Source organism: Zootermopsis nevadensis, unplaced genomic scaffold (genome assembly GCF_977971745.1).
Source record: "Zootermopsis nevadensis isolate Lab colony 2312 unplaced genomic scaffold, Znev_1.0 Znev_ptg000020l, whole genome shotgun sequence".
Taxonomy (NCBI): domain Eukaryota; kingdom Metazoa; phylum Arthropoda; class Insecta; order Blattodea; family Termopsidae; genus Zootermopsis; species Zootermopsis nevadensis.
Window position 1 is genome coordinate 133,819 of NW_028259152.1, and position 25,838 is coordinate 159,656.

At 34.0% G+C, this 25,838-nt stretch overlaps 1 protein-coding gene across 1 annotated transcript in view; it reads right to left on the minus strand.

Annotated features, from left to right (window-relative positions):
* amon (prohormone processing protease amontillado) overlaps positions 1-25,838 on the minus strand; it is an 89,571-nt gene extending 63,733 nt beyond the window's left edge. The window contains exon 1 of the mRNA XM_022064555.2: positions 25,536-25,838. Within this exon, the coding sequence (XP_021920247.1) occupies positions 25,536-25,754 (219 nt within the window). The 5' untranslated portion in view covers positions 25,755-25,838. The remainder of the gene's footprint in view (positions 1-25,535) is intronic.

Below are 25,838 nucleotides of genomic sequence, written 5' to 3' on the forward strand. Positions count from 1 at the left end.
TTTCAGTTCATAATTTTATTACCAAAGCCACTGTTATGTCTCATCTTTCTTAATTTTTCCATTTTCCAGGTTTTTAGAAGCACTACGTAATGGAAAATGGTTGTATTTCCTCGCATCAGATACAAAAAAATATCCTATTCTATTAGTTTCTGGGTAGAACTGGTCTCCAACCTCGCACATTCATGTTTAGACAATAAAAGGGACATATTTTACGTCGCTCCACTTCAAGCAGTAAAAACATAACCCTACTTTTAGTTGGTACCGAAAAAATTCTCTCGCATCTGTTCAGCTTCTTCTCCCCACATTCGGCTTGCGTTTTAAATTATATATTTGTTTTTGTTCCCTTAACCCATTGTCATTTCATTTCATCCTCTGAAAAACAATTAACTGAAAACATAATAAATTACCTAAGTTTTTCATTACAATAATATAAACATTTAAATTATATGGCATAAAAATCTAGGTTCTTTTCCGAATGCATAAGTTCGTCGTAACATTTCTCTTCAAGAAAGAATAATTTTTACAACAATGAAACGAGTTCGTATCATGCTTGTAACATGACCTCACAATTATGAATTGTTTCGGCTTTAATAATTCTACCTCAGAGAATAATTATTATGCATGAAGCTGCGATTCTAACAGAAGCAATACAGAAATTACAAGTTGGTACTTTATAATTAGTGACGTCATTATATAAAGTCTGTGCTGAAATACGTTCTCAACAGAAGGTAAAATGTTTACTTAAGACAGAAGGAAAATTAATTTAATGTACAATCAGTTCTATGTTTGCCACTCCTTAATAACATTCATTAGTTTTCAATTAAAATTATAAATTTTCTACAAAAGGCAATTGTTCTGAGTGTACTGAATTCAGATATTTCTCTGTCGCTTACTGTTCCAGTATGGAGTAGCCTAAAGTCGACGCTAAACTCTCATATTGAGAAACTTAATCTGAAACTAAAAGGTATAAATTGATATAATCTTGTTTAAGAAAGGCGGACTTAAATGTTTATATTCTTACAACAATACAGAATTTTAGGGTACTTCATCAACTTTAAGTAATTAAATTTCTTTATATAAAATGTTACAATATCAACATAAATAATGAGCATGAAAGTATTTGGGTATGACAGTCAGAATCTATTATGATTTATACCTCAGTTAGATACAAATAACGAGAAACATCAGAAATTAAAATCAAATTATAATTTTTGACGTCACTAATATGATTCAGGTGAGAGTTGCTTACTGTAATCCAAACTAAAATGCGTTATTTAATTGGTAAGGGATCATAGTACAAAAATATTAAAAGTCTATTTGATGTGAAACTAATGGATTCTGAATCGTGACCCATCACACAACAAATGCTGTCAAAAACGCCTAGGATTGTCATTCATGAAGTGTACTTCTGATGGTATATTGCGTTTGGTGTTGACGATTTCTGGACTTTATATACATCGTTCTGTATTCCACAAAGGAAACACTGCGTTTGTAAGTCTATTACACTGGAATTAATGTGCTACTGATTTAATTTCTGTATTGTAATTCGGCATTGTTTCCTTCTGATTTTTAAGCGACACATTCTCTATAAGCCCACAGTAAGAGTATCCTCTTTACGGAAAGAATCCTCCAAAAGGACCATTCTATGTAACCTATTACCGTAGGAGTAATATTACCGTCTTTGATAGAATAGGTGATGGGTGTTTTAAGTAATTTATAGCATGCAGCAGTCAATATTTTCCTTTGCGAAAGCAGAAAACAAACTCTGATTTTACTTTGAGTGAGATGATTAATTATATGAACCCCTTGTGTTTATGCACACAGCTACAATCTATTACAAAACTGTCCAATTCTCTCTACCTAGATAACACTTTCTTCCATTAATGTAAAGCTTCGCCATCTTGTATTAAAATATCAGTTAATATAGATCACTCAAATACGTAATCAAAATCAGGATATTTATATTTTCGCATCTGTGTGAGTTTTAATTCCACATTTTAAGTGAAATATAAATTATATATAAAGTAGTTAGCATTACGAAAATGTAGTCTTTTTTACAATTTGAATCTGCCTTTCTCCTTTGAATTAATGTTGTGCTTAAACATTCGAGAAAATATATTATTTTGTAGATTTAAAATTTCATAACCTACATGGAAATCCGAAAAAAGTAATTTGCATGCAGGTGAATACGCTGGGCATCAGTGACATTTAATTGGCAGTTAAATTAAGACTTGGTTATGTGATGAACAAATTAATGCTTCTAGGATACACGCAGTTTTTTGTCGTATTTATTTCGAAAGTATGCTCTATATGATATCTGGTAATAATCTACCTGGAAATAAAATGTCCTCCAAGCAAGACTTACATCGACGTACCTATACAGCACTGAAACACACACACACAGGTACAGACGACATGATTTTTTTCTAAGCTTCGTTCTGTCAGAAAAAGAAATATCAACTTTTAAAATGAACGAAGTTTGACAGAAAGCTTATGCTCTGAAGATAAAGCGAACGGAGAATAATTCATCTGAAAAGTTAAAACTTTCTTATTGTTATAATCTCGTTTCCACATAACCAAGTTCTGAATGTTAGTGAAACATTATCTCGTGAAAATTTCTCTGCGTTTTTGAGCAACGAACATTCATTCTCTAAAAATGATACCAATTTTATCGTTTACGTAAACAATGTGGTTTATTTCTTGAAAATTCTGTTAAATTTTTAACAAAAAAAAAATCGCCTATTTCACAATTTAACGATATAAGACTATTTGTGTAAGTATTGCATTAAACGAGTTTATTTACAAACTTTTAGATTCTTGTAGGAATTGTGAGATATATTTATGCTAGAAGGCCAACAGCAATGCAAATTTACCCTCATCCTACCAACCAAAAATTTTATAAGCATTTCTCCCATACATCTAACATTATTAAAATTTTCGTTTCAGACATCGATAAATTGCTTTCCCTTGTTAACGCCTACTGACTATCGTTACTGAAATCGAAAGACTGCTAGCATCACTTTTAAGCAGAGTGCATAAACGTAGCTAATGGCTTCATAACCATAAAATATGTCACACAAAAAGGAACCTTCCCTCTTAACATCCAAGTATGTCCTTCGTTTGAATTTTTATAAGGCAAGTGTAGGGGATAAAATTGACTGCAGTAACTATAATAAATGCTTTCACAGCTCATTAAATGAATTACGAGCTTCTATACGACAGACAAAGACTTTTTAAGATTCTATGTCAGAGTCGACCTTTGCCATCTCGACGAAATTGTTCCTAACTAACTCGAGAAATAAGGACTAAAAAAAAAAAAAACACTTCTCACGCTCCCCGAATACAGACACTCTTTTTATGATTAACTTACAGTCGGAAAGAGCATTTGTAAAAATTTTGAAATAAGGTGTAGTTGTTTTAATATGTGGGGTTGTGTTTTCTGTAACACTATCATATTCCGACAAATTTTTCATAAATCTTCGTATTAGTTTAAAGGTGGATAGTTTCTTTATTGGCTGAATGACTGGATGTCACGAAAGATTGTTCCGTGGAGGTAGTTATTTAATTAGGTAGGGAGGGAGGGAGGGATGGAGGTTAGTTGCTGAAACCTCACAACTTCTCTAGTTCCTTGAAACTTCACTTTGCACTTTTTTTTGTTTTTTGCATGTAGTGGTCTCTTTCTAGAGCCGAGTCCTTAGTGGCATCCGATATTACAAAGCCCTAGTGCGGTTTTCCTGCCTTCTGTACTCCATAGACCATCGCGTCAAGTTTCCAAGTTCCAAAATAACAACGACGTCTTGGGGGCAGTGAGATAACAGATCAGGAAACAGTGAAATGTTATGGCACATTCAAACTCACAATGAAGTTTCGTTAGATTTCAAGTTCTCAAGGCGGTGATTATAAAGATGGACGTCTTCAGAGATGTAGTCTGGTAGAAGTTTACCGACGTTTTAGAGGTTCCTGCTGCCTCCATCATCAGGGCAGTAGAGCAAATGGCGATTTATAAAACGTGGATAAAATCATAGGTTTCTCTTTCACTCGCGTAGTGCCCGGTTACTTTACTTTTATATGGGGATTTAATGAGTGTGTTAAAACATATATATTTTTTGGTATTTGTCAAAGTATTCTTTGTGAAAGCTAAATCGTTCGTTTATATCCATTTAAATATGTCTGTAAAACTGAGGCTGAACTAGAGAAGTATCCTGTCTCGTTCTAATTAGCACGTCAGATTGTAAAGGCTTACTGTGGTGCAGTATATAGGCCCGACTCGAGGAACGCGAATCGATACCATGTACGTCACAGACCCTGAATCATGACGAGTACCGTTCGTCCAATTTGCCTTTCATTTCTGAATACCTGCCATTCTTGATTCGCTTTCCCCCCCTGCACACCACTCCCCCTCGCCTAACTTTTTAATTAATTTTTATTTCATTTTCTATCTCCACACGTCTCCCCATATTTCATCACTCATTTTACGTGAAATTTTATTATGAGTTTATTGAGCTATATTTCTCGTAGATTTCTTTTAGTAACACCAAAGTCAAGGTATGGTAGGTTAAGTTCTCAGCCTAGCTTCCACTAACTTGCTGAAATTAACACATGTCTGTTTGTTACAAATTAACTACACAATTCTAAAAACTTTTCCGTGAATAATATACGAATTAATTTCAACAGAAGTTCTGTTAGTTTCAAATTTACATTTCCTAAAAAAATTTATATTACCTCTTTTCATTACAAATATTTTGACTAGGTAATTGTTTTTTTCTGGATTTTCTCACCACTTTCTTTTCAAACACAGGTTTATGCGTCGAAAGTATTTTCCTTGTGCGTGTATTACCATTTTGTTCACGTTAAATACTTCATTCTATATTCCGCGTCTTCTTTGATGTGATTTCAGTTGACATTACGGTATAATGAAACAGCTCTCCTGTCATTTCTATGTTCAAAGGAATGTTTTTCACTTCTGTATTTTAGGTACGAAGCTTTCTATTTGAAACAGCATTCCTATCTTACACTATAAACCTCTTCCATAACATCTTCATTCATTAAACTTTGAAGCAGTCTCTCATCTTTTCTTCCGCTCAGACATATATTAATTTCAGAAGTTCCATACATAATTAATGTCACTTTAATAATCCAAATAATAAGACCCTTTACTCATAAAATAAGCAACCAAAAAATATACTTTATATACCGATTAATTATATCACGATTAGAACCTGTGACTTCGTTATGAGTGCGTGGTGAGTGAGATGAAATAACTGTGGAAATAGTGCCATAAGAGGCGCACATTATTCGTGCCAAAAGTTTCCGTTGGATACGTTTAACTACCGTTTATCATTCTGTTCCACTTATCATCCTTACTTCCTACTCCAGCCCGCAGTCTGTCCAAACTTACGTGTTATGACACCTACGTTGGACAGTTCCTTTTAGTGATTTCAACCTATCTAAATCTAGGAAACACCGGCTTGTAGTCACAAAGCTCATGTCCAATTTCCATTGCTTAGGTATTTCCAAAGAACGCATCCAAGTCGAGTTCCTTGCAACATGTATGCTGATTTTCTTAAAGATTTTTTTAGCCGCCCCCTGACAACCAACCAAGCTAGAGAATCACTCGTTCTTTTCTGTCCACGGCCACTTATTTATTACAGTCGAAGCCACTCTCCGTATCAGGAAGCCGTCTCCTCTGTCCTTAACCCGGGGGCGCCATGCAGTGGGGGCAAGGAACCCATTTAACACGGATGAGATGTGCAGGGCATGTAGTGCGTATGGGGAGATCACAAACGCGTAAATATATTGGTAGCAAAGCCTGAAAGAAATATCACTGGGATTACCTAGGCGTAGATAGCAGGATAATATTAAAATAGATCTTAGATATATGGGGTTTGTGGGTATGAATTGGATTTATCTAGCTTAGGTCAGGGTTAAGTGGTGGGATTTTGTAAACACGTTAATGTATATTCGGGTTTCATGAAAGGCAAAGAATGGATTCAACTGTTCAGCAACTAACAGATGTCAACTTCTTAATATAATTTGGTGAAGAACTATAAAGCTCTTCATTGTGTAATTTTCGTCAGTCTTTTGTCATTTTGTGTCTCTTACGTCCAAATATTCTCCTCTCAATCTCTGTTTCCCTTAACGTGAGAGTGACGAAGTTTTCCATGCAAAACACCAGGTAATATCATTTCTTTTGTATATTTTAGTATTTACACTTTTATATAACTTAAATCTTGGTGGATCAAGTATTGTTAAATTTCAGGTTTCTGCATGAGGGACATTTTTCATAGTATGACAATACAGAGGTATTTTTAAAGTCACCATAAATATTTTATTTGAATAACAATAATAATAGATAAAGTAAAGTAAAGTTTGTCCCACTATACGCCATGTAGGCGTTTGGGGTGAGAGGAGGTATAGCTCCTCTCTTCCTTGACCTCGGCACTAGATGGGGGTGAGTGGTCAGCATCACGCCCCGGCCGGCTTTACCCCCGGGAAATGACCCCGGTACCCATTTTAGAGGAGACTGGGTGGGCCCCAGAACCGGTCTGGACGCAGAGGCTAGAGGAAAAATCCTCTGCCCCCGTCGGGGATCGAACCTCGGCCGTCCAGCCCGTATAATAATAGATATGTTTATTAAAATACCAAAAAATTTACTCGTAGAGGTGGGTGTTAGTCTTAATTATTTATTTTATAATTTATAACATCATATAATGAAATATATTATCAGTATTACGTTAGAATATGGGAAAATCAGTTCGGCTACCGGGTACTTCCACAGCGTTGCCTCCCACCTATTTTTAAATGTCATTTCATTTTTTTTTCAATCTTGCACTAATTTAATCCGTATTTTAAGCAGACTATTGAGTAACGACAGACCTTATTACTAAATACAAAACAGATACTTTCAGATCTTTAAAAGTACCATATTGTATTTTGGGATGGAAACGAGGTTATTTTTCCTACAATTCGCTTTTCATTCTGTTGTTTCTATCTTCTGTACTGTGAAAAGTCATTATCTTGGATCTGACATTTTAGCCCATTTTATAAGCAGAGAACAAGACAACTCTGCTTCAAATAACACTCGACAGTTTAAGACGTTTTAACGTCAGTTATTCAACGAAGATCCGCTCAAATTAAATTTATTCGTTCCTATTGTTTCCTACCAATTTGTTCTTCCGTGGCACAAGTTGGTTCAAAGAAACATCAGCTACAGTCTTTTAGAGTTAAATTCAAACGTAACGAATATGAACTGAATACAATATTAGTCTGAATAACATCAAACTGACAAAATGATGAATTATACGAGTTATATTGAGTTATTGGCTTCGTGTTTTGAGTATTTGAAGATCTGGATGATTTATTTTTAAATAAATTAATAACGCTGTTTTAAGTGCAATATCAAACAAGGTAGAAACTATGATTACAGAGTGGGTACAGATTTTGACCACGTTGATACTGTACTGCTCAAAAATTTTCCTGGTTTGAAGGTGGTTAAGGAAAATTACAACATATCTTTCAGGATATCAGGGACTCAGACGACATTCAAACTACCCGATGTAAGTCTACAGACTGCTTAATAGTGACCAGGAAAATGGTTGGAAATACTTTAAGTGGCCAGGTACGTATCTTACACACGTTGGTACAAATCAAAATATTACACCGTCATAATTATCTATTTACTATTGTACCTGTTTCGGCACTAAAGTTTAATTATAATTAAACATAAGATTGTTAATTCATGTTTGTTAAGTAGATGAAAGAATGCATTAATAATACATGAAACCCTCAGTCTATTGGGTATGTTCCTCGTACAATTCTGCATTAGAAATTTTTTTAAATATTTTTCGAAGTTTAAAATAATTAAGTTCGTTGTGGAATAAACAGGTTCATCACTGCCATACAACAACATTAATGAACCAGTTTAATTCAGGTCAAAGTATAGTCCATTTATATTTATCTCCTTTCTAGGTCACGTTGTCACATGGTCTCATACGGTAAGATTTTCGATTAGACTGTACTTTAAACTTGTGTTTCTCATGCAGTTTATCTACCATATTAACACTTATGAGTAGATTTTTGCAAAATTTTTAAACCATCCAGTTCATAATATTTTATTCTCAAGCGCTAAGACATACGTAAATGTAAATGTCTGTATTACTCAAAAGATAATTGCTTGTTTGATCGCGTCAGATCTGAGAGAAAGGGAGTAAGAAGAGTTGACGCAAAGTAGAATATTTCAAGGAGACTTTGATGTCGAAAGTCTTTTAAATAGTACTTAAAAATCCACTCCACACAACAAAGAGAACACAACAAAGTTCCCTCACAGAGATTAAATGATTAATGCTGTTTAAGGAAATAATCGATGCTTACATTCAGAATCTGTGGTGTAAAACGTAAATACAGAATTTATGCTGAGCTAGTGTGAAGTACAGTCTGATAATCTTACACCGTCCACACTAATCAACTAGAGAGCGGATAACCTGATTTTAATTAGATTTAATAACTGAGAGCTTCTCGAAACTTTGTCAAATAATTTTCGTCCTCCATCTGGCGACATCTGCTGCCATGGCCAGGACCATACAAAAGCCATGAACACGTTCTACGGTCAAAATTTAGAGTTACAGAAGGTTGGAACATGGGGTTCATATTATTAGAACTGGGTTTTAAAATATTAATTCCAACTCATTTAATTATAATAACACAAATGAAAGACAAGAATTAATGTTATGAATTTTCTCGTCCGTATTTTCGTATATTCCCCTGATATTCTTATGTCATCGTTTTTTTTTTTACCTGGCGTAACCCTACATTCATTTTCAGACTTCGGGCACGCCTTTTCAACAAGGATTAATTTGTTGTCTCAAATAACGTGTAATTATAAATGGCTCAGTATGAAAGTAACAAGAATCACATACATGACAGAAAATTAATATAAAAGTTTAATCGAAAAACCCGAAGATTAGATACATTTATTTATTATATGCTAGTATGTTATACAACTGGATTGTTAGATTTTTCCATAAAACACTAATTACTGAATTTTTAAATGTATAATATAGCATTTCAATGTTTTATACATGCCATTATCATGTCAAATAAAAAAAATTGTATTTGGCAAAAAAAAATCTAAACTGATGAATAGGTTCAGATGGTAGGATAATATTAAAATGGATAATTATTTACGAGAGAGTGGATTAAATTGAAGTGTCTGAGGAAAGGTTCCACTGGCTTGCTTTTGTAAACATTCGGGTTCCATAAAAGGCGGGAAATCTCTTTACTAGTTCAACGACGATGAACTTTTCAAGAAGGACTCTGCTTTATCGTGGAATTAGTTAACGGAACTTTCGCGAACACAGTTTTCGCGTCACGATCTAATAAAACAAAGTGAAGTTGACCCTGGATCATGTTAACGCGTATAGGGGTTTGTTCTGCTGTCACTGATGCTGAAACGAGGATGCATGTGACGTAACATGGTGTGATAGATCACTGTTGTTAGTTCTAAAGCTGTACCAGGGAAAACATCAGAATACTAAATCGGGCACTACGTGCGCTGAATTTCAGACGTCACATTTCTTTGCTATAATTCTATCATTGGCGGCACTGAAACTCCGTTCTGCTTCCACGTCTGGTCTGTTCAATCTAGGAATTAATTCTGAAACTGATATTCTTTCCGAAATTCTACATTCGTTAATATTTCTTGAGTGGGAAATTAGCCAATCACGAAAACCCGATTTTAAATACGAGAAGCCAGCTTATTGTTCAGATATTCAACTACAGGAATCGTGTTCGGTGTAACCTAAATACTTAACTTGCTATTTTTAAATGTTTAAATGTTAATTGTAATAATATTTTAATATTTAATAATAATATTTTATTGTGATTAGACTGATAAAATTGAGCAAGTATATATTCAACACAATATGACGCAACATTATCATCTCCTAAATACTTAGCTTATAAAACGTGAGAATACTTAAGAACCGTGTAACCACTTAGTATCGTCCATCTATCCATACTCGACGCAGATGTGATTTAAATTAAATAAGTTAATCTACTACTAATATAATAGTTAATGTACAATTAAGTTCTTAAGAAGGACTCATTTCGTGCTATTGGTTAAAATAATAATATAATATTAATCAGAGGTAATCCACGCACCATGTTAGTAGTCGAGGTTTGGCTAACAGCTCACCTTGGAAACTCATAGTTCTCCTTCCCCTCAAGTCTACAATACATCATGTTTCTTCTAATTGCGCCTGTACAATGTGACTAACATCCGTTGGCTGCGGATAGTTAAAGATATATTTTATCTGATCGGTTCTGCAGTGTTGCATAATATGAAGTTACACTGAACCATAAAAGTAAGACCAATTTACCTTTTTTTTAAAATGTTATCCACGCGTATTTATGGCGTGGTTATCGATTAATCTACAAAAACGGTCATGACGCTTAAGTAAACAGCAAGATTATATTTGAAATCCATTTTAATTAAACCACAGATGTCGTAAAACTACACCACAGCTGACTTAATGCTGTCACTAACATTTTGAGAATTTTCCCGTCTCATCCTTTCTGTGACACTTTCCAAGTTAGAAGTTGTGATGGTTGTGACGATCATCAAAACTTCTACCTCGCCTAATACAAATTTGGAGGGGCTGATCGCCAACTCATCGCGTTCAATACGTTTCAGTAAATTACACAGAACTGTTTCCTCGTCTATATGTTCATACCACACTTAATTACGTCATTTTAATCTGAATATTGGACTACTGATGTATAATACGTATATGCATACCATAAGTCTCCTAAGAGGACAGCCATCTTCAGACTCACCGTAATGAAAACCTCAAATCCTACGTCTCTTAAGAAGTCTCTTTCGTTCCAAGTTTTCATGCTACAACTCTGTATACATTTCTCATCTCTCCCATGAGAAGGAAACAAAAGTATTAATTCGGAGAAACTGTAGTTTTATACGTCTAGCCAGAACGTTCGCGAATCCACAGCTCGAAAAGTAATTACTATCTTTACTTGTTTCCCACGAAACCACTTCAACTTATCAAACCCTTTCTCCCTGCCCTCCCACTCGCAACTGTTGTCCAAGTACAAATCTTACACGCACGCACGCACACACACGATTACAACTCAGATAATGAACAGAAACCCACGCAAATAACAATTTCTCCGACACAATTCCGCTAACATCTTAACATTGAAACGATGCTCACACAAGTATCAATGTTCAAACAGTTTTGTACTGGTTTTCGTGATTTTATACTTTCATTGAGTTAAATTCTCTGCTCGTCTTAAAAACCAGATTTTTTGCGGAACACAGCCTATTACAAAACATCTGTAATGACGTTAGTCACACAAATACTATTCCTGTAACTAAAAATCTAATATTTTTTCTTTCATTTACATTCAGCTTTGTACTATTATGCTCCAATATTCCTTAACCCTTTGAAGCCGAAGATCGTCTGAATATTATTTATGAATTCAGTCCGTACCGCGAAGAAAACACTTCACTTAACCATTAGAAGTCGAATCAGGCGGTACCACATAAGATTTAACAAAAGAACATTCCGGTCAAAGCCTTAATTATACGTCGTCGGTGCATTTATCATTCTCTCGTATGCTATTTCATCGTTGATAATGAACAAGTTCCTACTCAAGAATTGTTAAGCGATTTAATTTTCTATATGAGAGTTCAATCCCTGGTATGCAGTCTGCCTCTGGTTTTTAGAAGACGTAGCAAGAATACATATCTGTTTCATTAGAATAAATTTCATGAAAATAAATTCTTATTACAATTATGACATTACCGTAAAATTATTAAATTACCTTAGATCATCTCTGATCAGAATGATTAAGTTTAAAAGTGTAATAATTTAATAAAATCTGATCAGGGTTCCTGACAATCACACAGTTTCTGCAACTAGAAAGAGTTTATTACCGTAAGAAAGGTGTGTCTTTATAATGGACTGCATTACTTGGATTTCATTTTATAAATTTCAAAAACGTAAATTAAAAGTGTTAAAACCTTCAATTTGAACGTTTAAAGCGTGGGCGATAGTAAAAATTCTGATAAGAACAGGCGACATGATACACTTTGTAGTGTAATTGCATTTGAAGATTACATTCAAGCAGAGAAATCTGTTTTGCCACGATCTGATTCAAGATGACGTACGTTTACAGTAACAGAACGGATGTTAAACACTGCAATTTAACCACTGTTGGGATTTATCATATGAAGCAAGATATTAGCATGTAAAACGAAATGTCAAAACATGCAAAACGAAGTGATGAAAGGGTAAAGTTAGATGGGACAGAGAATTGTAATACAGTTGCTCGTCTGTGTTTATTCCGTTGGCTGTTAGATCAACACAATCTTATTATTAAAACGACGCTGACCTTCGCTTTAGTAAATCTGCAGATAACAATACGTGATTTTAATTAAGAGCGTTGTAACTTAAGAGAAGTCCAGAAAATCAGAGTTTTATAATCTGCTTGCTCTCGTCAAAATTAAGCACCAATTTCTAGTCTGAGGGCAAATGAAAAATTAGGAAGGCAAAAAGTCATCTTCATCAAACTTTCAAGAACTTCTCAACTGTATAAAATAAAATGGCGTAAAATAACAATATGGCTGTGAGTAATAAATTTATAATGATGTGTAAACTAGTGTTAGTTACCTATTTTTAATTACTGCTGTCTAATATCAGGGTGATTTTCCGTGGAACCATTAAACACCCCTGACGAAAGTTCAGTAAAATTGTACCAGACTACACGACAAAACATTCCAGAAGACAGAAATCTTTGGGTTGACAGATTTATCGATTTAATATTACGGCAAATGAGAATTTAACATCTCTTCCCAAGATTGATTCAGTATTTTAAACACAATATTAGGAGCATCGTGCGTGAACATCTCATTTCATTTAACAGCGACGAACAATATTTCTGTTATCTAATGTGTATAATTAAAACACATCATGTAGGCAATAGTGAGAACTTTAATACGGTTTATCTGACGGCTGAGATCTGATAGTACTATATGAAGCCTCGGCTTCTCTATATGCTGGTAGCTTGATAGACATGCATATTATTCTCCTGCTCGCATTCTCATTGACGTCTGCATGTGTTGACACAAAAGAGTTTGCTTACAAAACATGCGGGAGAGGACAGATGTGAATCACACCTTCGGTATATTTACCCTCCTTATAAATCACTACCTACAAACGCATTCCGATGAAACAGAATAATACAAATTCATAACTCTATAAAAGTAACAGTTTATTTACTTATGGCTTATTTAACGACTCTGCTCAGAGAATAAGGCGCTGGGGTGTTGAGATGATTAATAATGAATTGAAAGGAAACGTAAGGAAGAGTTCGTGACATGATTTAAAATACTACCCACGCATTTGCTTTAAGAGACTCAGGAAACCCGCGAAAGACCTTACGATTCTCGGGTTCGATTCCCGGCGGTGCCCGAATTTATAACTTGTGTTCGGCAAGGCCGTGGTCTAGGCAACACGGAGTTTTCCTCAGGCTTTCTCCGTGGCATCCCAACAATTACTCCATTCACACACAGAAGAAGGCAATGGCAAACCACTTCTGGATCATCTGCCAAGAACGTATATGAACAGGTCCCAGTCCGAGAAAAGGATGGAAGGATCCTGTTCATATGGACCTGTCATCAGACAGAACACTAAATAATAATAATAACAGTACATTGTACGTCGTAAATTAAGTTGCATCAGAGACCTAAATTTCTGAACGTGCCACAAATAATAATCCCAATTCTGAGTATTTGGAGGTTGAATTGTGAAAAATGTGTGGACCTATAAGTGAGTAACAGGAGTATAAATTGAGGTTCTCACGGCTATGATAACCACAAAGCGCTAAAACCCAGAAGAGAGCCATCTTAGGGGAATTTCTTGATTATCTGAGCGAGTATTAGCTTGTAATGAAGGACTTCGCTACAAGGAGTTATATATATATATATATATATATATATATATATACGTATTTCTCTGTGTGTGTTTGAGAGCGATATCCCGTATGCACACACGATTAGACAGCATCCAATGACATTAACAGCAGTAACTTAATTAACACCCCATATTCCAATAATCTAAATTACAGTCAGTACTACCACCATTATCATCACATGATCTTGTCAGAATGTGCAACAGTTTCAAGACAAAAGCCGAGTTAAAATGTGAACTCTATGAGGCATAGAATATGAGTATCGATGCTAGAAGCTGATTTAGTCTATCATAATCACGTAAATGGGTCATCAATGTACAGAATGTACCATTTAAAATACAACGAAACAAAACGTATTAAAAAAATTAAATTTTAGGCAGGTCCTGTAACAGACTCTACCAGCGACTCCGGCGAAACATCAAAGTCACCCTAGTTGCTAGGCCGTTGCTCACATCAGCTGCGCAAATTCTGTACAAGTATTAACATATTTTATTCAAGAGCATTACTTAGGAATTGTCAGTCTCTGTCTTTTAAGCATTCAGCATTGGGTCTCCTTGCAATAGATTACGTTGATGTCGACAATACACCAATTGATAACAAAATCGAGAAGACATGAATTCATGCTCATTGAGCGACAAAATGGCTGATATTACGAACGTACCAAACTCAAGTAGTAAATCAGCTGCAACAATATTTTAATTATTCTTATCTTTGTCATTTTTAGTACTTTTATTTGCATTTTAAAAGGAACAATCTTCTTCAATTGTCGAATCAAAATTGATTGACACAGTTAAGCAAAACGAAAAGATACTTTAGAAAAAGCTTTTTGAAAACGTTTCACAGAGTAATTGCGGTTTACGGCGACGTGTATAAATACGACTTATATAAGACGTTGCGTCATCGCCCTAATGACGGAAGCAGTAATCATATCTGAAACGTCGGACAGTTTCTACAATATTACACGGCGTAACATCCCACAAACATGCTTACTTGTAACAAAAAAACGAACACAACACTTGCAATAAAATTTTCAACTCGAGCAGAAATCCCGAGTCGCGCGTTTTGTGGACAAACTTTTATTCCAGCTCGAAAACATTTTATTTGTTGCAGGGAAGTTACGATCGACACACTTGTAATTCAGACGTTGTTACAAAGTAGGTAATGCAGTTGAACTCTCTACCAGTTTACGATATATGTCGTGAATAAATATACAGTTTAATAGACGCTGGCTACGTCTATATAAAACGAAAAAAAAAATTCTGTACATTCTGGCAGTGGCACAACTGTGTATCGTAGCAGGGCGTGACACTTCAACGCATTTTTATAATGGTTCTGCTGTTAATTAGTAACTAAAGGAACGAAAGGAGGACATTTTTTATTTTAAGAAAAATGTTTTTATTATTTAGAATCCAGAACTTAGAATTATGGAACTCACTCACCTTGTCGAAGCTTTTATAAATTTTGGATAAAATATGCTCTGTATGTATGGGACGTAGATGCTATTAGATTTTCATTTTTCACTGCTAACTGCATGTCTTAAACGTTATCGTCTTATTTAACTCGCTGGCATATGTATGAAAATTGTATTTGAATTATTTATCGTTTTGAAGCTTTATATAATTATATACACCTGAGGATGGTTCTTTTAGGAACTGAAACATGAAAAATGATGGTCTAATGTAAATCGAATATTTCGATAAAGAACATCATTTAATATTTTAAATATTTTAAATGTTAATTATTGTAATATTTTAATATTTAATAAGAATTTATTGTGATTAGACGGACAAGATTTAATATATACTTATTATATCACAATATGACGCAACTTTACCATCTTATTTAACTCGTTAAAATGCCACAAATGATAAATAATCTAAACATTTTTATATATCTTTGTGTAATGGTCTAAAGAGTACAACGTTCCGCTAACAAATTTCTTGAAATTTTAAACCAATTCGAGCAGATCTTGCCTAAAATCACATGAAAAGTAAAAGACTTCATGAGATCCCGCTAAAACGTAAATGAATAGTTCATACACCAGTTCTTGACGACAAACATTTAAAAATCAATATGTTTTGTTTAGCTACAGAGGTTTGTTCACTGGTCATAACATAGCATGGCGTACATTGCTGCAGTAACAAACATCAATAAAGTATTCGATAATATTGTGATTACATTAAAGTCAACTACCTTCACATTCGGCCTTTGTAACACAGGTTTTATATACCTTCTAGTACTTCGAAACCATTCTGTTGAGTCATAACAGGAATATCTGACAAATAACAACTAGCCCTTTCTTTCTAGCACATTGTCAGATAATTACAAACAAATTAGCGCCCTATACAAATTTCAGTTCATTTCTACCTTCGAGTTTTAAAATGAAGAGAACATATAACCACAGGTTTTACTACAAGAATGTTTCTTAATACCTCATATTTCCGTGGTTATCTTACTTCACATATATGTTTATTTAAAGACTCCGTCAATAACTCAGACTACATAGCGTCGGATAGGATAATTAATGATTTTGGGAGGGATGTGGAAGGAAGCGGACGTGGCCTACTTTAAGGTACTATCTCTCAAATACCTGAATTGAAATGATACAAATAATAAAAAAAATTGTCGGAGCAGACAGTTTCCGGGATTAATAAAATGTTAAACAATACAGATTTATATTTGTTTAAATCTTATCAGTCTAATCACAATAAAATTCCTATTAAATATTAAAATATTACCATAATTAATATTTAAATATTTAAAATATATTAAATATTTAATATTTAATAGAAATTTTATTGTGATTAGACTGATAAGATTTAAACAAATATATATTTATCACAATATGATGCAAATTTATCATCTCAATACAGATTTAGTATAACAATTCTTGACAGAGGGAGTGCTGGGCGTATTTTGGACATCCCATATGGGTAGAAATTTCTGAAAACTGAAACTCACTGTGTTCTTTTAAGCAATCAAAAAAATTATAAACCATTTCATCGTTTGAAACAAAATCCAGTCGATTCTTCCTCCAGGTTACAAAATCAGAGAAGATACGTGATCTGTAATAAGAATGAACGTTGTGTTTTAATGAAAGGTTGGACTTTTGAAAAGTTAAGCGACTATCAGATTCTCGAGAACAACTCTGCTCCATGGAGTTACTCCTGTCTTCACAAAATTGAATTTAGATTTCCTAAAAGTAGTTTGTTCGCAGGGACATCCAGGTTAATGTAATCCTCCATAAATAAGCTAACATAAGCCCCTTATGCACTCTGTGAATTCTCCCGTATTCCTTAACTCCCTTTAATCCTACGCGTCGTTTACAATTCAAAACACATGGTGTGCTTATTTGAATATGGAACTTAGCTTGCTCAATTTGAATCGCCTCAAAACATTGACATTTCCTTTGCCGCAGTACACAGTTCTGCGAGATAACCAACCCAAAGCTTTAAAGCGAACGTCCAACTGTTAAAATTATAACACGTCATCTTTGTTATAGTGAGCATTATCAAAGCTATCATAAATCCAATGATAACGCTGATGTATAATGAGCGAAATGTCAAAGTACCTAACTTTACCACCAGCATCTAAAAGGAAACAGATTTGGTTTATGAGTGCTGAATAGAACATCGTTAGAAGCATTGATCCCACATTTCATTACCACAAAACATGACTATCCATACTGAGCTGATGAGAGATACTTCACTCCGGACACATATCAGACAATTACGTTACCAGAAGAATATTCTCTCCATCAAAATTATGATGATCATTATCATAGATCATACAAATTAATTGAGTTGTTAAAATTAACTAAAACTTGTGAACACAAACGGAAACATTCTCATGAATTGTACATGTATAAACGCGGAGTAAAATGATGAATGTATAAAGCTGTTTTATAAATCACACGTTCAATTGATTAGATCTGTAGTCCCGTTTAATCAGACATACAATACAGCTCATGCAATTGTGGTAATAATTATTAGTCAATGCTGGATAAGACTTTCGCAATTAGGAAGATTAACATCATCATTTAATGAGCAGGATGTAAGCCTAATATAAAAAAATACTGTCTTCCAGCTTGTAGGGCCGAGTTATCTGGCGGAAGTCTGCCTATGTTTCAGAGTACTTGCTGCCTTCATCATCAGAGCAGACTACATAGCGAACATCTCAGAACACAGACAGTTCCTCGGTTCAGCCTGGCTATAAATATGTTAATGAGTACCTACAAATTACAAAGCTCTTAATTGTGTAGTCTTCTCTATTCTGTCTCACCCTTAGGTCCAAACATTCTTTACAGCACCCCTTTTTCAAATACACCCCATTTAAAACAGGGCGAGATCAAAAGTACTAATTTAAGACGACATGTAAAATTACAGTTTTGCACAATTTAATCTTCACTTGGACAGAAGGATGCGACAGACGGATGAAAATCCCAGCGAACAAAATCCGAATTTAATGTATTCTTCAAGTCTTTCAAAATATTTTCGGATGGTTTATTACTCAGCTTATATATTGCGTTTTATTATAAATTGTGGTGGCACACGAATTTACACAGGCCTGTATAACCTTCAGAAATCCCTTTTGGCATACGAAATACACAGTCTTTGAATTCTGCTGGCTGGGTACAACGTCTGCACCAAGGGATTTGAGCGAACAGATTGGAAAAATGGGTTATACCCAGCACCACGCTGGCATCGTCCTTCGTCAGAATTGTAGCTTCAAGTACACAGGATATTGGTAACTATTTGTACCACATAATTTAACGATGTCGCTCAACGAGTCAGTATAAATTTATGCTTAGTATAGACAACAAAAATATTATTTTATTCATTTTAAATCGTGAAATGGTGTATTATATTGAAGGTAAATCAGCATCTTTAAATGTTATATCTGTGTTCAATAATTTTTTATACCCTCGGCACACCCTGATTTGTCAAGGACACGTGACCGCACACCACAAATTTCGCCTCACGTTACAAAACTACGCATGACCATAAATGTGTATATAAATCTCTATGCAAACAAGATGTAACATACGTTGAATAAAACTATCGATAATGAACCTGCGTATGTGTGTGTTTGTGCTACGAATTCTGATTACGAAAGATAAGAGACTGCCTTTTTTTATAATTACAACGTGCGAATACACAATTTCTTATAAAAAATTTGCAGCACATCTGAGCTCTTGTGGAAAATCATAGTTTGTAAAACACTGTCTATTCTATACTACCGACAGGAGAAAGTGAAATCCTTCTTCTGAGTTTCAACGAATGTTTAAAGAGAAACACAAAGATGTACTCAATTTACGAATTTAAGAAATAATACGTCTTTGCAAAGTTTTCATAACACAGAACGTTTTAATCGAAAGTCAATCAGCCTCACAACTACCCGGAAGTTGGAACTAAGCATCGATGTATTTATAGAAACAAACAATAATACACAGTTGTGTGTTTAAAATCGATTTCCTTATAATTAAAGACATGTTTTTTTAAACAATGAATATTTTATAACGGAAACTCAGTGTTACAGGCTTACACATCGTGGATGCAGAATTCTAAACTACCATTTTTTTTTTTCCAAAATACGGGAAATAATGACTGAAATTTAGGCAGTTTTCAAATATAAATTTATAAATTCTCTCATTCATGACACATTTTATAGTCCTGGCTTCTATCGGTACCAGCGTACAAAGAGGATAACACGTTAATAGAATCTAGACTTATCGCAAGGGAAAACGCGAGAAAGTAAACACATTACTCGTATTTGTATTTCACTGGCAATTTGTCAGACTTCTTATTCTTTAACGTACTGGACGCGAAGTTATATCTTGATGGCGTGTCTGTTATACGGCGGGACAAGTCCATGGTGTCACCTCTTCGCAATGTTTGACTGCCCACTGTGTCAAGATGATTCGACCGTAAATATTTCTCCCTTCAGCATAAACTTGTGTGAATTTTGTCACAACTAAAAGACTGGTCAACTGCGATAATAAAGAACAAGAATATTTTACCATAAAAGGCACATCCTGACTAACTACATATACCCGAGTTCTTGAAAACGTGTCCGTAGCACAATCAAACGATGATAAATGCTATTATTACAGCCCTTCACCTGGCTAAACTGAGCCAATATAATCCAATAAAGACCATCACGAAAATATCTCCGAAATTAATATTGCTGTCAATTTAGGGATTTGGTTGGCCTCCTTAAATGTGTGATCAATCAGATGCAAGGCCTCTACCGATAAAGGACGACACAATAGAGAAATACGGAGACGAAAATCCATGACTTGAGCGAAATTCGAACAGTGGCCAAACCCCCATGACCTAGACAGCGCAAATACTGAAAGACAGAAATCTTGAAGCTAAATGCATTCAATCAACCCTTTCAAGCCCAGTAGGAACTACACGTAGCATCAGTTTTAACAGCCAGCAGCTCTGCGGTTTTTATTAATGGGTTTTGCATGATTCTTTAAAAAAACTTATTATTTCCTTAAGCAGCGTAAAACGTTGTGTTCTCTTTGAGGTACAGAATGAATTCTGAAGTATTATATAGGCGGGATAAATACATTCAATCGATTCAAGGAATCAAATAAAGAACAGGAAAGAAATAATCCTAAGTAAAATAGTTTGTAATAACATGGAGGTACAACATAGAAACTACTATATGAATGCAGCTAGAGATATACTCTCTATTTGGTCTACTAATAGTAAACATTAATAAGAGCTCACGGACAAACTATTCTCCAAAAGCAATTTTGAAGGCCGTATTAAAATAGTGTATGTACTCATATACAAAGTTATTGCAGTAAACAGACAACTGGGACCAATACGAAGCTACAACGCAGTTCTGAGTCATAAACTTGCTTCGGAGTTTTTAATGACTGAAGTCTAAACAAATAAGAAACTTTTAAGAATTTTCAAGTCACTGTATAAAATTCTGAGATAGCTAAAAAAAATGCAATAGTCGTTAGAATCTTATATTGAAGTTTAACGGAATATCTAGTACGGCATAGCATTACATTACATTTCAAGCAATGGAATAATTTTTTTTTTTGCGAAAATACACCTTTATATAATCTCCATAGAGTAAATTTAAATATTAGTGACCTTACGACATTGCAGAATTATTCAAGCACTCGAATTTAAATATCTACTTAGGGAATATAAAATCTTTCAGACTTCTCAGTTCCATCCGATATGTGTAATATACTGATAAGTGAAACGCAGAATATGTCCACCGCTACTTCGCCACAAGGTAACCATACGTTATTTGTCGACGTCGGTATTCTGGTTTGTAACTCAGTGTTCACATTCCGGTAGATACCATCGTTATGAAGGAACATATTGTCTCCTTAAACCTCTAACAAGCCAGAAGATTAACAACATTTTGACCGCCAAAACAACCATAAATATCACATATAATGTTTTATATAAAAAGCTATGTATTTGGTATTTACATGCATCAAGAAGCAGTGCCTAGGCGGAGAGTAATATCCGAAACGACGGTAAAATTCTACCAGACTACACGGGGCTAAACCCCAGAAGGCAGCCATATTCATGATAATGGAACTTTGGGTTCCGCAAAAGTGGAGGATTTTCTTGGCTAGCTGAGCGACTAGCAGCTTTTCATTAAGTGCACTGCTATTTTTTTTTTTTAAATACGAAGACACATAACCATGTTTCGATATTACACGTTTGTTAATTTGTAAAAGAGAGAAGAAAAATATTATTTTACCATCCAATATAAGTAATTTCAAAATGTCTACATTAATTTGACGCTCAAAAAGAAATTAATGTATACATTTCTCTAAACACTGAGATTGTTTCTCTGGTTAAACATTTCATACCACTTTCCTTTGCGATAATTAGACGATTTTTCAACAAAAGATTGAAAAGAATATGACCATTAACTCCCTAGTATATGTCTGTCTGTTCACACGTAACAACTCGGTAAACGCAGAATTGATTTTCACGAAATCTTTTTATTGGAAATTGTACTACAATTTGTAAGCATATTCTAAATAGACTACTTGTTAAACGTAGCATGAATAAATTGTAAAGTTGACATGTTAACAGTTGTAAAAAAAACTCTACAACAAAAACAGTTTCAACACGAAGAGCGCGCTGGCTTTGAAAAAATTCCGTCCAATTTCTTAAATATGAATAATATTCTACAGAATAACTAAATTTATTTCTTTATATTGTTATACCTCAATGTGGGGGAAAATATATTTAAACTATCAAATATTAGTTATAATAAAAGTGCAAAAATTATCAAGAGAAGTAGAATATGTAAATATATATATATATATATATATATATATATATATATCAGACATGTTTGACAGACAAGCTTAACATAAACTAGTAAGGATAGAAAATTAAACATGTTAATCCTAAAATTTGGAAGACTAAAGGAACAAGAAAAATAAATATTTTCTGTCAGTTACAAGGAATTCTCTTTCACAATTAATTAGAAAGAGAAAAGAGTTATACTGCCAACCGACAAACAGTTTCGTGGCCTCAGTGAAGTGTAGAACAAGATGCAATATTGCGGTGCTGAAGTGACGAGCGTTTGCTTCGGTAGGTCTCCAGAAAATTAAATCCATACTTAGCAAAATTGTAAATTCTGATGCTGTGATGCTCAGACCGTTTCAATCTTTATTTGATACCAACTGTAAACCTACATTGAAACCTATTTCCTTCTGCCCCATTTTTGTTAATAACGAGAGCTAGTCAAAATATAAAACGTAGATTGAAAGTGATAAAACAAAATGTAATATCACGATATCACTTCAAATATTTAGTTATAACAGCTCAATGTTTATCCACAAACAAAAAAGGTTTTATAAAAGACAAATATAAAGTAAAGTTGTTTATATAGTTTAGAGAATTGTTCTGAAAACAAAGAGAGCATTCCATTAGCTCGGGCTTTTAACTTTGTACTGAACCAACTCCACAAATAAACTCATCTCTATGAAGCTGATATATGTATACAAAGCGTATCATTACTTGTCGATAATTTTATAATCGAATATTCAGAATTTCAGTGTATATGTTACATTTCATTGCAAAGAGTGCTGTACAAATCAAATTATTATTTTACTCACATAGTATAATGTACATGCAAAAGTTATTTTAGAGAGTATGGAAGCATATTTACACTTTTATATTCCGCTTGGTATTGATCAATTTCAGGTGACGTACATATTTTCATCCGTCAAATGATGACAATGAGCAATATTCATCTAGCGTTGTCTTCAATTTCAAGGTTTTATAAAATACAATTAAACAATATCTTAACGTTTTAAATATCCTGTATCAAACACCAATTATCCCTTCTTTAAAATGTAATCATTAAAATCTGGAATTGTTCGATTTAATTATTTTATAATTCATCATCCATTTCCATATTATATTATCATCCATATATTCTAGAACATACTGAGTCTAAGACTACAAATTCAACAACAAAATTAGTTTTTGTATATACGTATTATCTTTATTTAAATTTTAAATCTAGATTTACTGTTACTGAGAAGAATATTTCGGCGGAATGTTAAATTCAAATTTTCTCCAGATTTCTAATTTATAATGAGCAGTAAATCTAGGACTTTTACAGACCTAGATACATTAAACTTCATATGATCTCACTTTATAGTAATGACACTCCGTAAAAATTTGCATACAGACTTAACTCCTTTCATAGTTTATAATATTCGCGCTGTAGCCATTATTAGGGTCGTGGCCATAAACGTAATTTTCGGCGCTACTTTTTAACGTATCGATTTGGTCAACCCCGTACCTGTGCCATGTCGCCGAGCCTTGAACTGCTGGCATTTGACTGCCCCACAAGATAATTGAAATAGGTCAACAAAACAGTCCATAGGAAATTGGGGTTGTACACAATAATAGGAGGCAACCACAAACAAATTCTCATTCTCCAAGAATACAAATCAGTACAGCATGCTTATTAATAATAGCTACTGAGTCACTAAGTTATTTTTTGAGTTGATATTTCCAATAGTTTTAGAACTTTCCAGCTAAAAGGATTTTTTTCAGAAGTCTGCAAATATCTACATACAATATTCCCAGTAGGTATTAGTTAATTTTTTCGATATTAGTCTTATGGATAGCAACGCCGTTTATCCTGAAGATGGAGACAGTATATTTCTCAGAAATGTTATCTATTTATACGTCCATATGGAATTACTATACGAAAATTTAAAATCCATCACCCTTAAAAATTCAAATATCGAATAAATTTCATTTTCTTAAGCACAAACTAACTCTAGTTTGAAAACAATTACAAATTTTATGTCTAATTAATTCAACAATTTAGATGTAAACGTTTGACATACTTAGAAATGTATCCAAATGTCAAAATCTGGCAGCGTTTAATTCATGACAATTGTTACAAAATACTATAGTACTTTAATTATGTCATATATTTACATTACTAAATATTTGTACATTCAAGAACGAGGTCTAACTTTTATCAGTTATAATCCAAGTTATTTACTGTCAGGAAGTAGTAATGACTGATAAGATATCCTCCAGAAATGTCTTTTTATTAAATATAATTATGTTAATTTATTGCGACATAACATTTAAAATATCACGCGGAATTTCAGAAAGATTGAAAGACAACTGAAAAATAATGCAAGATACCTTCGCGATTATTACTATTACGTAAGTTTCTGTTACAACACGTATTAATTTACTTCAATAGAACTAGAAATTTATATATGAAAGTCTCAGAAAAAACTGCATTCATTCAACACCTTATATTTCGCATTCTGAAACTGTCGTACAAAATGAAGTTAAAATCCGTCAGATACTTCGAGAGTGGAAAATCAGATTCAGATGTGTTGGGTATTCTCCTTCTGAATGGAGCAGAACCTCATCCTACGCATTTCTTTGTAATGCACAGATCTTATCATCACGATCTCGGTAACCCTCGAAGTTGAAGAGCGTGACATTCAAATTCAGAAGTAAATTGCAAAAATTCATTGTACAATTCTGCGTATTAAGATGTACCCTACTACGAAACAAACAATATTAAAATGGCACATAGATGCAACTGAAATAAATCTATTAAATAATTTAAGTACCCAGTATTATAAATACTGATCAAAAACTTCGTTCAGTATATGAACCAAAGATATCACATATTCAGTGGCGTAATATTAAGTACAGTTTCAGTTACTTAATTATACAATCATGGCAACTACTTATCCATAAGCCATTCATAAATTATTTTCGATAACATTAAACAAATACTGCCACATCATCAATCAAGTTTACCCCATATATAAAAATAATTTCTAACCTAATCCCATGCGATTTAAATAATAATATCATCATGATAATTCACCATATATTTCTTATTATCACATAATTACAATTTTCAGAGCAGTGTGGAAAAAGCATGTGTTTTCTTGTCAGTACTTTCTACTCGCCTTGCTTACGTAAGTGACCGTCAATGTATTGATGTTTGCGAAAGCCAGTTGATACATTAAGTCATATAAAACTCACCGGACCAAGATTTTCAAACCCGTTCCTTGAGGCTACCCGGTGGGCTACCTCGTTGCCTGGTTCCCCATGGAGCCTGACAAGGAACGAGTTGGTAAACACCTCTGCTGAAACCTGCTGATTGGTGAAGAACACGACCAGCATGAACCAGTAGATGAGGATGGAAGTCTTCCACGTTGACGAAGAAACGTTCCCAGAGAGGATGTCCCATGTCACCAACATGGCTTGTTTCAAACAGAACCCTATTTCACTGCTGCTAGCGGTGACAGCGGACTCCTCTCCGAAACGACGTCCACAACTCGATAT